Genomic DNA, 14,908 nt, shown 5'->3' with positions numbered 1-14,908 from the left:
AATACTGTTAAATACAATATCAGTGGCCTATTAGGACTAGGCGGCGTCAGCACTGGAGGGTTGGACAAATAATGTTTAACTTTGTCGAAAGCTTTTTGGCACTCATCATCCCATATACCTGGATTGTGTTTCTTAAGGAGACGAAATATGGGGTCACATTTCTCTGTTAGTTATGAAATGAACCGGGTAATGTAGTTTAATCTTCGTAGGAAACCAACTTCTTTTTGAGTACGGGGTGGAGGCAGTTCTTGTATAGCTCTGACTTTGTCCGGGTCAACTATAATTCCCTTTTCACTGACAACGAAACCCAGTAATTTTCCTAACCTGGCTCCAAAAGTACATTTCGTCGGATTGAGTTTAAGTTGAAATTTCCTCAACCTCAAAAATAACCTCTTTAAGACTTGTAAGTGCTCATTTTCTGTTTGAGACTTTGCGATCATGTCGTCAACGTAAACCTCAATCTCTTTATACATCATGTCATGAAAGAGGGTTACCATAGCCCTTTGATATGTTACTCCTGCGTTCTTCAAACCGAATGGCATCACCTTGTAACAAAACGTTCCTCACAGGGTTATGAACGTAGTCTTTTCCATGTCTTCAGGATGCATCTTAATCTGATTATGCCCCGAGAATCTATCCATAAAAGAGAATAGTGAGTAGCCTGTCGTATTATCTACTAGGGTATCAATGTGAGGCAAGAGGAAGTTATCCTTTGGACTAGCTTTGTTTAGATCTCTATAATCCACACACATCCGCACTTTTCCATCTTTTTTAGGGTCGGGGATAACATTAGCTACCCATTCTGGGTAATTAACGGCTCGTAAGAAGCCAACATCCAATTGCTTCTTGACCTCTTCCTTTATTTTCACTGCCATATCGGGTCTCATCTTTCAAAGCTTCTACTGTACGGGCTTACACTCCTCCTTTGTAGGGACACGGTGTACCGTAATATCGGGGTTTAAACCTGGCATATCTTGATACGTCCATGCGAAGACATCTTTGAACTTTCGCAATAATTCGATAAGGTCCTGTCTTGTTTTCTCATTGATGCAAGTGCCAATTTTCACCTCCTTTCCTTCTTCCAAGGTCACGCTCCCAATTGTCTCCTGGTAAGGCAGAATCTATTTCTCTTCCCGCTCTACCATCCTCAACAAGTCTGGAGATAAACTATAATCCTCGTCATCTTCAAAATCCTGAGATCCCTCTAAGCACAACCCTTGCTCTAAAAGAGATTCAAGGTCCATATCAGTACTACTCGTGTCATTGATATCTGGGGACCTGTTGCAAATATGAAAGAATGTCCAAAAATGAATCTAAGAATAGTTTATTTATAACACGACAATGAATGAAAAATAGAACTAGATATTTGCTCAAAGAGTGATGAAAATGCATTTCTCTATTGAAATAACAATGTTTAAACATGAGCCTATTTCACAAAAGATTCTTATTGCTCTAGGCCAAAACAATAAGTATGTTCTGAACATTACTTTGAATTTGCTCTAAAAATTACAGGAATCTCTTCTGCAGTCCAATTGTTTAGTACACTTCCAGGCACGTAAGGGCAAATACCCAACAAATTTCCTTCTTCCACTTCTTCTCCAAATATAGCATTAATGCTCAGGCTATCGAACATGTCTTTAAAATATTCTTCCCTTGTCATCCTGCTCTCCAGATAAATCATTCCTGCTGACACAAAAGTTTCGGATATCTGGGGAAAGCTCATCGACTCCCATTTGATTTCTGCCCCACTTAAACGTGCTCTTCGTCTCTCTTGTCTCTTCTCTGCTTCCTTCCTTTTTTGTTTTGCACCCGGCTTATATCCCAAGCCAAAGTAATCCCGCTTATCAGTCAAGACTGGTACCTCGACCCGTCCATGTAGATACTTTCCGAGTCCTCTTCCAGGCAATGCTCTACTTCCAACCATCAATTGTAAACCCATTTTCGTAGCACTGGACACTTTAGGTATCAAGATCTTACTTCCCTCCATAATAAAAGTGGCATTCACAAACTCCAACGAACGAAAAGAACACTCCAACGCCTCATCATCCTTCTCAATGTATGGTGCATCACTGGTAACAGATGCAATAATATCCTCTTCAGCGTTTATTGTTATCAATCGACCCTCTATTATCAATTTCAAACTTTGATGCAATGATGACGGTACTGCCCCTGCTGCATGAATCCAAGGCCTCCCTAACAGGCAATTATAGGAGTGTTTAATGTCCATTACTAGGAAATCTACCTCATATGTATTCGGACCAATTAAAAAAGGTACTTCGATCCTTCCCATCACCTTTCTTTCAGTCCCGTCAAATGCTCTCACCATGTTCTGACACGTCTTCATGTGAGAGTTGTCTATTGGTATCCTATTCAATGTAGATAAGGGTAAAACATTCAGCGCTGACCCATTATCAATTCAAACCTCCGGCACAGTATACCCCTTACAACGGGTAGTGATGTGTAAGGCCTTAGTAGATCCCTTACCCCCCGATGGTATTTCATCGTCGCTGAATGAGATGAAATTGTCTGCACTTATGTTATTGATAAGATGGTCTAGCTTGTTTACTGTGATGTCATTCACAACATAGGTCTCATTTAACACCTTCATTAATGCGTTATAGTGTATCTCTGAGCTTAAAAGCAAGGTCAGTACCGAGATGCGAGCTGGCTGTTTGTGTAGCTGCTCTACGACACTATATTCACTGTGTTTTAGGAATTTCAAAAATTCCTTTGCCTCATTCTCAACTATTGGCTCCTTAACAGGTAGCTTCTCCCCTTGCTTCAATAAAGATTTCCCTTTTACTAAATCGGCTTTAGTATGGAAACCTACATTCTGGGCTTCCCTTTGCGTGTTGACCTGGTTTTTCCCTCCCGGGATTGTCACATTACAATTATAGCTCCAAGGTACCCTCTTGCTATCCTTATAAGGGAAAGCAACGGGTTTCTGTATCACTATTCTTGGTGCCATTTTCAATCCAACTTCATTAATCTTTGGCTATGAAATAATTACTCTTGGCCGATTAATCACATAGTATTTTCCTAACGACCCTCATTCTGAGGTGCATACATCTCTCTCTTCTACATATTCAAAGAATTCCAGCTCTTTGTTGTCCATTAGTTCCTGTATTAGGGCCCTAAATTCATCACATTCTTGGATCTCATGATCCTCCTCATCATGGAACTCACAATAGTTCCCTATTTTCTGGGATCTGTTTCCCGAACTCTGCGTGATTAACTCTCTCTTCATTATTTCCTTCCAAACCTCTCTCAATGGTGTTCTTACTTCAGCCACAGTCATTCTAACTCTCTTCCCGGTATTCTCAATTACTGCATTTACCTCCTTGTCGGCATGATTGGGTAACGGATTTTCCCCGCTAGATGACTCATCGAATTTTATGATGCCCATTTCAAGGAGCTTTTCCACTAACCTCTTAAATGCGGTGCAATTTTCTATCGCATGTCCTGTGGTTCCCGTATGGTATTCGTATTGGACATTTTCATTGTACCACTTGGGATATGGAGGTTGCATCGGTTTCAGATAAACCGGGGATACAACATGTGTATTAAATAAAGTTTGATATAACTCCTTATACGACACTAGAATGGACGTAAACTGGAGTTTCTCCGTATTCCACTTTGTATCAGACTCTTGCTTTGATGAGGCTTGCTGACTCGCGTTTACTATTATCGGTTGATTCACAGTGATCGGTGTTGCATTACTCCTACTTACATTGTTTACTTCATTTTCTCTCTTTCGTGGGACTGACTTCTTGGTGCTCTCCCCCGCTTCTATCTTTCCACACCTTATTGCATTTTCTATCATCTCACTGGATATTACTATATCCAAAAAACTCTTGGTTGCGCCTCCTAGCAAGTGATTGATGAAAGGTGCTTTCAGGGTATTGATAAACAAAATTGTCGTTTCCTTCTCAAGCAGTGGCGGTTGAACCTGCGTAGCGACTTCTCTCCATCTCTGGGCATATTGCCTGAAACTTTCGTTCGGCTTCTTTTCCATACTTTGTAAAGTGATTCTATCAGGTGCTATATCCGTCACGTGACCATATTGCTTCATAAAAGCTTGTGCCAAGTCTTTCCATGAACTAATTTGGCCCCGATTCAATTGGTTATACCATTTGGCTGTTGCCCCAGTCAGGCTATCTTGGAAGCAGTGGACTAATAACTGATCATTATGGATATATCCTGTCATCCTTCGACAGAACATTGTAATGTGAGCCTCAGGACAACTGGTTCCGTTGTATTTCTCAAACTTCGGCATCTTGAACTTTGGAGGAAGTACTAAGTTTGGGACCAGGCTCAGATCCTTAGCATCAATCCCACAGTGATAATCAGCATTCTCCAATGCTTTGAACTTCTCCTCAAGCCATTTGCAATGGTCCTCTAGCTACTTTGGGATCTCCATTCTCGCCTTTTCCACTTTTACTGCCTCATCGAAATCGGGGACCCTAGGATTTGCCAAATTATCCTCGGGGTTAGAGCTTGAGCCTATCGGGAAATTCATCAGGGCTGAAGTACCAGTTTGACACGGAGGTTTAATGTTAACAGATATCCTAGGTTGTGGCGTTTGAATGCACGCCGAGGTAAAGCTTGGGGGAACAGAAGGGTCCTCATCATTGTTTCCGATTCCAATCATAGGACTTTTTCCTTTATTCGAAGCTCCAGCCAACATTTGTGCAAATTGGTTTATCATGTTTTCCTGGGATTCTAACATCTGATCCCTCATGTCTTGTTGTATTTTAGCTAACTGCTCCTGCATCTGTAAATGTAGTTGCTCTCGCATTTCCTTCTGTATCTGTTCCAATTTCTCTAATCTTTGGTCCATGGCTCTCGTTTTCCTTCGCGTATTATAGTGGTGCTTAATCGGTGAGCTTTCGCGAGTTTCCAGATTAACTAAAATAAATTTTAATCAATTAGAGATCTTTTTATGAAAGCTAATGCATATGATATGGTGTAAATGCAAATGCATGAGATGAATGCAAAAAGAAGACGTCAATTCTGATTCAATTCCATTTAGAAAACTTTACTTCAAAAAACAAAATCCCTTACATAAAACGGATTACATATATGGCTTAGCCCTAATGCTCAAAGTCTTCACTTTCCTAAGAAGGGAGGCTAACTCCTGCCCTCGTTCTGACACTAACTCATATTTGGCACTCAGCACATCTGCTTGAACTGCCAGAGTCTATAAGTAATCAGCCACTTCTCGTATTTGGATTATAGCTTCGCCCATGAGGTAATCTCTATCCCAAACCTGATCCTGAGATCGATGAAGCTGCTCGCTTAATTGACCATTATTTGCTTCCAGTCATTCAATTCGGAGCTCACAATTCTGAAGTGTAGACTCAAGCTCTTCTACTTTTCTTTTTAGATCCTCGATCTTGCTTAAACTGGCCTTTAATTCAATCACCGAGTTACGACTCCGATGCTAGTGTAGTGCTTTCTCTAACTCAGCTACCCGGGCCCTTAACACCTCCTTTTCACTTTGACTATCATCCAAGCTCTTCTCTAACCCAGCCTCTCGTGCCTTAGTATCATGGAACTTCTTCTTCCACTGATCAGTTTTAGCCTTTTCTTCTTGAATTTCTTGCCTCCACTATTCAGATGTCTTACCTAAACCAGCGTTTTTTACTGAAGCTCGATACTTCTTGTAATATTCCTTCAAGCTAGTAAGATCCTCTTCAACTTTTCTCTTTCCTTTTCTTAAATTCTCGGCCTTCGACTTCTGGACATCAACATCTAACTTCAAGTATACCTTTTCCTCCTCCAACCGTTCTATTTTTTTTCTAACTCCGAACTTTTCTTTTCGAAGTCTTGCCTTATAATTTCAAACTCAAGGGAACCATTCGTAGATATTCCTCTAACGGTCGAGCATCTTCTAGGTTTGGCCTCAGAATGTTATCATTAACCCTTCTTCTCCGCCACTCGTTATACTCAAGGGTCACCATCGGGTTTACAGCAACTCCTTCCATCTGGTAGGTTCGGTTCCAGGCGTTACAAATCTCTCTAACCTTTTTCTTGTAATTATCCCCTTTATAAAAAAACTCGCTCTGAGCCAGCCCCTGTGTTGCAGGTATGAATTGCCTCGACCTGTATTGCCTCAATACGAGGAGAGGGGTATAACCAATGCCCCCCAAATCCCTAACAAATAAACCCAATCATTATCTCCACACCTAAAAAGAATCTTACCGGGAACCATCCAAGGGGCTCTCTACTCGATGTCATCCTCTTGAAGATTTTGCAATATCGTCATCCATCTCTCCTCTGATATATCATCCCTCCTCGACATAGCCGCAATTTCCTTTAAAGGAAAGAAATTTTGGAGGAAGTGTTGATAAGAGACCTTCTCCATCTTCCAGAAATGGCTATTGAACCAAACTAATAAAAGCTGTGCACATCCAATAAATCTGCCTTCGCTTGCTCTTCGGCATGCATTCAAAGATCTGAAAGTCTCAGCTAATATTGCAGGAACAGGTGTGATCCCTTTACCAAGTTGGTCAAATAAATTGGTAACTGCTTCATCTATATGCCTTAAAGCCTTAGGGAAAACCACCAACCCATAAACACTCAAAGCAAAGACGTCGACTCTTCTCTTCATATCAGGATGTATCAGAATTAGCTCTCTCAAACTTACCCAAGGGATACACTTCCCATCACCCTTCTGCTGGACTTGAGCCACAACCTATGCTCACTCATCCCGGTAATATTCATTAATATCTTGACGAAAGTTGGGATATTTACGATTCTAGAATAAATCTTGTCGCGGTTTGAAATTTCGGACATTGCAGCAAAGCCGTATATTCTTCTATAGTAGGTGTTAAATCCACCTTTCCGAAAGTAAAACAGCTGTAAGTAGAATTCCAGAATTGAGCCATGGCTCGGAACAAATGCTTATCTACCTTAATATCAAGAAGATAAGACATATCACCATAATTATGATAGAATAACTGCTTCATCTCACCATCCCAATGACTCCATATCTCTTTCAGCTCCCTAAGATCATTTTGTGCCACACTAATACGGGTAAAGTCCCATAACTCCGATGTATACCCCTCCGCCAAACTATCACCCTTCTCTAATTGTGTATTCTCTGACCATTTCTGGGTAAATGCATTATATTCCACTTTATCAGAGAATTCGCTCTCCATGGCAAAACTTTCTATTTAGTAACTGAACCGTAAATCGACACCTTCTTTTATGGTGAAAATGATATGCAATCACTGTTAAAGAAAAAATAAAAATAAAAAACAGGTCAGAATCATGTATATAAAAATCAAAGCAATCAAGCACCTACTTCGGCAACCGTTAGATCTCGGTGTAGTTCTACCTAAGGCAGGTTCCTAAGGCGTACTATATGTGGGTTGGTTCTAGAGTAAAGGTACCTGAACCCACAGATTCCTTGATCCTCACCCATTATAGGCTCATACGGACCAAGTTCAGTTCAGGGGAATACATTTCCCTATGGCCATGTGGAGGTGAAAACCTTACGAAGACATAGGTGCGGATGTATTCCGAAAGCAATCCCCTAGCCCATGCGGAGGTGAAAACCTCACGAAGGCGTAGTTTCTCACTCCCACTTAAGAGGTGCGACCCCAACTGTCATGCAATAGGGTGCGAAAGCATATCAAAAGTAAAATCAACAAGGACACAGAAGATGCAATACGAAGATCGTGGATTTTTAGAAAAACAAACTTCAAATTTCGACAAGATGACAGAAAATAATCAATTTACAGCTCGACTCTCTTTATGCGTCCCCAGCGGAGTTGCCAAGCTGTCGAAACCATTTTTTTAAAAACGGGGAATCGACTTTTGAAAACGAAGATACGGAGTCGCCACCAATCCTTTTGTGGTGTGATTGGGCCACCTTATAAAACATTTAGGTCTACAATTTTGAGAAAATAGGCTCGGAGTCGATTCACATTATGAGGAAGGATTAGCACCCCAATCGCCCAAAATCGGTACTTCATTGATTAATTTATGTCTTAATGTCGAAAATTAAAGATTTGAAAATATTGTAAAGTATGATCATCCTTTTTGATACATTTGAGTAAATTAAACATGAGTTAAAGACCATCTCGCTTCAAGGAAAAACGTCACGTCCAAAACGGTAGGACATATCGTTGTTGACCTCCGATTATGAGCTTGTCTTTTATTTAAAACATTCAAGCACTTCATTTTTTTTAAAAAGGGTATTCGGATATTTAAATCAAACGTAAAGCCACAGTCCAGTATGGCAAGGCATGATTTTTCGAATTTTAAAAATACAGAACACTACCTCCACTTTTCAAAACTTCGAGAAATTCAATAAGAAGGATATTCGAATGTTTGAATCGAACAAAAACCGAGACCCAATACGGTAGGGTACAATTTTTCGAGCTTCCAAATATCGAAAATTTCCATTGTTTAAGAGAAAATTTAAAGAATAAATTGATTAAGAAGGATATTCGAATACTTAAATCGAATAAAAACGAAACCCAGTACGGTAGGGTACGTTTTTTAAAACGATTAAGTATAGAAAATTGCCTTTATTAAAAACTATTTAGGAACAAAACGTTGAATAAAATACTTAAATCGAATAAAAAAACGAACCCAATACGGTAGGGCACGTTTTTTTTAAAACGATTAAGTATAGAAAATTGTTTTTATGTTAAAACAAGTTGAGAATACATTATGTAATAAAAGAACTAAAACGATTAAAATTTGGGGAGGAAAAAAATGATAAATAATGATGGATGACATAAAAATAATAATATGAGAATCATGCTAACCCTATATTAATAAAAAAATTTAAAATGGAAACAACAATAGTCATAAATATGATAATATAATAAACATGACAATAATAGCAATATATCAAAAGTATTACTAAATATAATAATAATAGAAAAATTAAAATAATAACGATGCTAAGCTAATAATAATGACAAATAATAAATAATAATAAGTATAATAAGCTATATTTAAAATAATTAACTTTTAAAAAAATAGATAAAAATGAATATCATATAAAGATAATTTTAAAAAAGTAACCCAAAATAATAATAATGTACAATAGTAGTAAAAAAAATTATAAAATAATATAATAAGTTAACAAGTTAATCGCCAACTTGAAAGAGGTTCCAAGCAAAAATACCGAAAATAACATATCAAGCTTTAAAATAAAATGAACAATAGGGAAGATAGGAGATTTTAAAACATTAAACACTACTATAAGGGTAACACCAAAACTTTTAAACAAATAATGGATATAAAACTTAAAAACATAAATAAGTAATCATACGAATGAATTTTAAAATCAATGCCATAAAATAAATAATTTACATAGAATTAGATATGTATTAAAAATATAAAATAAATATATAAAAAATACAATAATACATAAATAAAATTCTAAAAAGATTAAGCAATATGCAGAGTGATACATATAACATTTAAGTAAACAATATGTGAAATGAATAAACCTAATATAAATAATATATAAAAAAGGGTAATGATGATATAGAAAAGTGATTTGGGGAAAAAATGCACATGAAAAAAACAAAAACCACGAAATCAACAAAACAATACAAAATTATATGTTAAATAATATGCTCTTATTTCAAAAGGGAAAAGAAACTTCATTGTAAGCATAATAAAACTAAAGGGATAATCTATAAATAAAACTAATCATTTAAATAAAATTACGGGCCGAAATAAAACGCACACAAATAGTTGGGGATCAAAATTGAAAATGACCCAAATCACCAAAAACACTGTTCATGCGTGGACCAATTCGAAACAGTGCACAAACCTTTGAGGAGAAATGAAAGGGACATAATGGGGATAGATTAAAGGGGATGCAAAGTAGGAAGGACTGGCTGCAAAATTTACCCATTTAAGGGAACATGCGCAGAACCCATGTGCAGGCAATTTTTCTTTTCCCCAAAAGCTATCAAAATTAAGCCACCTTTTTGGAAAAAAAAACCTATTGAAAACCCAAATCCACCTTTTTAAAACCCCTTTTCCTTTTAACAATCATCTTTTTGATTTTTTTTGAAAAAAACTTAAGAATTTTTTTGAAATGTTCTCTCAACTCATACACTCATTTTCTCCTCTTCATCAGACACCAGCTCTATCAAAGGTCCCATATGCGATGACCACCGACGACATGAGCACAACTCCGGTAAGGCTTCTCTCTTTTATACTTTGTCTTTGTTTTGGATCCGAAAAAAATAGAAAAAGGAAAAAACAAAAATAAATTACAGCAAAAGCTCACCTTCAAAAAAAAATCTTCTAGTTATTCTTTACTAATTTTGTATTTCTTTTTGCATATCAAAAAGGTCCCTCCCTTTACAATGAACAAAAATGAAGGCTTTATAGCCAAAATACAAACAGTTTCTTCTTATCTCTTTGCTCAAGTCGTAGGTATAATGGACGTGGGGCGTGGGTCGTGCTTGGTGGTGGAGAACGTGGGTAGTAGAAGAATGGAGGCAGTTGGAGGCTAGGGTCTTGGCTGAAAATGTTTTGGGGTTTGTGGGTTAGGGTTAAGTATTTGGGCTTCAAAATTGGGTATGTTTTTATTTTGTTTTTGATTTGATTTTGGTTCTATTTTTGGTCTTTGGGGGTTTATTTTTGGTTTAAAAATTTGGGCTTTAAAGGTAAATGGGCCAGGGCAAAATTTGGTACCCACACCACTATTCCGTTTTAGTTAAAATCGGGTTGTTACAATTCTTTCGCCTTTTAGGGATTTTCGCCCCTGAAAATCTTACTAGTGAATAGGTTTGGATATTGCTTTCTCATAGCATCCTCGTGTTCCCACGTAGCTTCTTCTACCCCGTGTCGATGCCACAAGACTTCCACTAGTGCTATTGTTTTTATTTCTCAGCTCTTTTATTTCATGAGCTAGAATTCATATCAGTTTTTCACTGTATGATTGTAACGCCCCATACCTGAGACCGTTTCCGGAGTCGAACACGAGGTGTTAACGGACTTAATTCATTAATTAAATAGCTCATACAATTCATTTTAAAATTTCCAGACAAGCTGGCTAACTGCATCATAGTCGCTTTAAAAATCATATCTTGAGTTACGAAACTCAAAATCCAATTCCGTAAATTTTTCCTGAAACTAGACTCATATATCTATCTACTAATTTTTTTCTAGAATTTTTGGTTGGGCCAATTAGTACAGTTTATTAGTTAAATTCTCCCCTGTTTCAGGGTTCAACTACTCTGACATCTGTGTATTACGAATCAGATATCTCCCTGTACAGAGCTTCAATGACTATTCTGTTTGTCTCTAATAAAACTAGACTCAATAAGGAATCTGTACATATAAAGAATGACTTCTAATTATTTTTGTACAATTTATAGTGAATTTCCAAAGTCAGAACAGGGGATCCAGAAATCGCTCTGGCCCTATTTCACAAAAATTTAAACATCTCATAAAATATAGCTCATATACCTGTTTCGCTTCTTCCATATGAAAATAGACTCATCAATCTTCGATTCCATAACTTATTCATTATTTAATTTCATTTATACTATTTTTAGTGATTTTTCAAATTCATGTCACTACTGCTGTCTGAATCTATTTTATGGTAAATTTTACCTATTTCATGGTTTCCATGGATTAGCTAGCAATTTGACATACATAACACCAAATATGATCATGATTAGCCATTCCAATGGCTAATCATTACTAAGCATTTCCATACCACTCAATAACCATATCATAAGACCATATATACAAAATGATTATAATGCTATACATGCCATACTCAAAATATACAGGCCATTATGCCAAGATGGTATACGGATAGTGTGAGCGAGCCTCCGACCGTTCCCGATTTCCGAGCTGGCTTGTCAAAACTACAAGGAATGAAAAGGAGGGAGTAAGCATAAATGCTTAATAAGTTCACATGCAAATAGCAAGTAACATAACCATATAAGCAAACATAAAACATCATTTGCATAATTATCACCAAGACATTCATATCACATTTTCATTTATCATCTTACCATATTGTTGTTTTATCGATTTTTCAACCCGAGGGTTAAGTACATACCCAAATTACCCATTTCACAACACTTATCAATATGTTCCTTTCATCTTGAGTATTCCTCCATTTCAGTAGAACTTTACCCGTTGAACACATCGGAATATAATTCGGATACATGGAAAGTTTGCACATAAGTGCCACATATGTAGCCAAGCTACCATGTAACCCGCCCATAAGTGAACTCGGACTCAACTCAACGAGCTTGGGCGTTCGCATCCATGAGTGAACTCAGACTCAACTCAACGAGTTCGGATGCCTAGTTACATCTCACGAACTCGGACTCAACTCAACGAGTTCGGACATTTGCATCCATAAGTGAACTCGGACTCAACTCAACGAGTTCGGATGCCCAAATATCCCAGTGATATGTCACTCGTATCCTAATCCATTCCTAAGGCTCAACGGGACATTTTTCCCAATCATATGTCTCAACCATCTTCTGTGGAATGTCGATACCGATACTCGGTAGTATTTCACATTTTCCAAGTATATCACATAATTTGACATATTATCAAACAATTGTCACAAGTATGATATTTCATAATAATTATCATATCATTTAAATAACATTAAAACATTTAAAACAATAACTATGTTACTAACATTTACATATGAACTTACCTCGTATGCGAAAATGGCTACTTTTACCATTTCGTCCACAACTTGGTATTTTCCCCATTTTAGCTTGAATTTCAGTTTTCCTTGCTCTATCATTTAAAATATAGTCTAATTAGGACTCACATTATTCAAATTGACCCAAAATCATATTTTGGAAAAATTACAATTTTGCCCCTAAACATTTGCATTTTACACTTTTGCCCCAAAGCTCGTAAATTAAACTTCAGCCTATTTTCTTATGTTTTATGACATGCTGATCATTTTTCCCTTCTATGGCAACATCAAATTCTCACTCTAACATGTACTTATGACTATTAGGTATTTTTACCGATTAAGCCCTTTTGCTCGTTTTCACTTAAAACCGAGTAGCACAAGTTGTCTAACATAATTTAAAACCTCATATTCTATCATAAAACGCCAAAATACACAGATTTCACCTATGGGTATTTTTCCAAATATAAACCCTAGGTTAAATTATTGCTAGCATAAGCTAAATCGAGCTAAGGGACTCCAAAACGTAAAAATCATTAAAAGCGAGGCTAGAACGGACTTACAATCGAGCTTGGAAGCTTGAAAAACTCTAGCCATGGTTTCTCCTTGCTGTATTCAGCCATGGGGTTGAAGATGAGCAAAATTGGCTTTTAATTTTGTATTTTAATTCATTTTACCCCTAAATGACCAAAATGCCCTTACTACTAAACTTTCCAAAAATTCCATCCATGTCCAATTTTTGTCCATAGACTTAGAAATTGGTAAAATTCTATTTAAGACCTCCTAATTAATATTTCAAAACAATTTCATACTAGAAACTTCTAGAATGCAAGTTTTGCAAATTATTCGATTTAGTCCCTAATTTCAATTTAAGCACTTTATGCATAAAATTTCTTCACGAATTTTTCACACAATCATGCAATCATATCATAGACCTCAAAATAATCATAAAATAATTATTTCTATATCGGATTTTGTGGTCACGAAACCACTATTCCGACTAGGCCCAAAATCAGAATATTATAATGATAAATCTGATTGAATCTCAACTTCGGTCGGGGAAATAACATGTGAAGGGTCAGATCGATATGATCTAAGCATCGATACATGAAATACATTATGAATCTTTTCTAACTCGGACGATAATGCTAACCGATAAGCCATTAGTCTGACTCACTCGATAATCTTATACAGTCTGATAAATCTCAGACTTAATTTGCCTTTACAACCAAATCGAAGTATTTTCTTCCATGGAGATACTTTCAAAAACACTTTATCCCTGATCTGAAACTCAATATCTCTCCGTTCCAAGTTTACGTATGATTTTTGACGATCTGACACTGCTTTCAGACTATCACGAATTACTTTCACTTTTTGTTTGGTCTCTTTAATCAAATCGACCCCAAAATATTACTCTCGCTAAGTTCAATCCAGTACAATAGTGTTTGGCATTTACGACCGTAAAAGCTTCGTACGGTGCCATTTTAATACTCGATTAGAAACTATTGTTATACGTGATTTCAATCAATGGAAAATACTTTTCCCACGTACCTTCGAACTAATAATGCAACATCTTAACATATCCTCGAGTATCTATATAACTCGCTCGAATTGGCCATCCGTCTGCGGGTGACATACGGTACTAAAATGTAATTTTGTACCTAGTGCATCTTGTAGTTTCTTCCAAAACCTCGATGTGAACCTCGGATCTCTATTCGAAATAATATAAATAGGTACTCCGTGTAGTGTCACAACCTTGGAGATATACAACTCAGCTAACTTTTCAAGCGAATAGTCCGTTCATACTGGAATAAAATGAGGTAATTTTGTCAATCTGTTAACTATAACCCAGATCGCATCTTTCTTTCTCAGAGATAGGGGTAGTCTTGACACAAAATCCATAGTCACTCTATCCCATTTTCTATGAATCATAATAGGTTGTAATAAACTTGAGGGTACTTGATGTTTAGCTTTAACTTGATGAAAAATCAAACATTGCCACCAATAAAGCTGTTTCACATCATTATACATTTTCGTACTTATCAGATGAACATATAAACGACTACTATGTGCTTTATTCAAAATCATCTGAATCAACTTTGAATTTCTCAAAACACATATTTGGTCTCTAAATCTTAAACAATCATCAGCGTCAACTTGAAATTCTGAATCAGGATTTGAATCACATTGAGCTTGTTTTGCCAACATTTCGTTATCAACTTTCTAAGCTTCACAAATCTGCTG

General features: G+C 36.9%; 2 protein-coding genes across 2 annotated transcripts; both read right to left on the bottom strand.

Moving 5' to 3' along the window:
* Positions 1–3,049: 3,049 nt before the first annotated feature.
* Positions 3,050–4,276, bottom strand: LOC108484960 (uncharacterized). Its single transcript, XM_017788834.1, has one exon. The coding sequence runs from the start codon at positions 4,274–4,276 to the stop codon at positions 3,050–3,052; it is 1,227 nt and encodes a 408-aa protein (XP_017644323.1).
* A 1,167-nt stretch (positions 4,277–5,443) lies between these two features.
* LOC128293777 (uncharacterized) lies at positions 5,444–7,163 on the bottom strand. The gene is made up of 4 exons (XM_053029290.1): positions 6,843–7,163; positions 6,231–6,697; positions 5,859–6,156; positions 5,444–5,611 (listed from the first exon to the last, which is right to left on the bottom strand). The coding sequence occupies exons 1-4, from the start codon at positions 7,161–7,163 to the stop codon at positions 5,444–5,446; spliced, it is 1,254 nt and encodes a 417-aa protein (XP_052885250.1).
* Between the last annotated feature and the right edge of the window lie 7,745 nt (positions 7,164–14,908).

The sequence above is a fragment of the Gossypium arboreum genome, chromosome 6 (genome assembly GCF_025698485.1).
Source record: "Gossypium arboreum isolate Shixiya-1 chromosome 6, ASM2569848v2, whole genome shotgun sequence".
NCBI classification, from domain to species: domain Eukaryota; kingdom Viridiplantae; phylum Streptophyta; class Magnoliopsida; order Malvales; family Malvaceae; genus Gossypium; species Gossypium arboreum.
This window is presented reverse-complemented; position numbering and strand designations above follow the sequence as displayed.

Bases quoted from the DNA above. Each gene is read 5' to 3' on its own strand.
- LOC108484960 (XM_017788834.1), bottom strand. From the start codon at position 4,276: ATGCCGAAGTTTGAGAAATACAACGGAACCAGTTGTCCTGAGGCTCAC.
- LOC128293777 (XM_053029290.1), bottom strand. From the start codon at position 7,163: ATGGAGAGCGAATTCTCTGATAAAGTGGAATATAATGCATTTACCCAG. The intron at 6,157-6,230 runs GTAGAGAGCCCC...TTTATTTGTTAG, and splicing joins CTTCAAGAGGATGACATCGA to GGATTTGGGGGGCATTGGTT. The intron at 5,612-5,858 runs GTTCCCTTGAGT...ACATCTGAATAG, and splicing joins TAGAGGAATATCTACGAATG to TGGAGGCAAGAAATTCAAGA.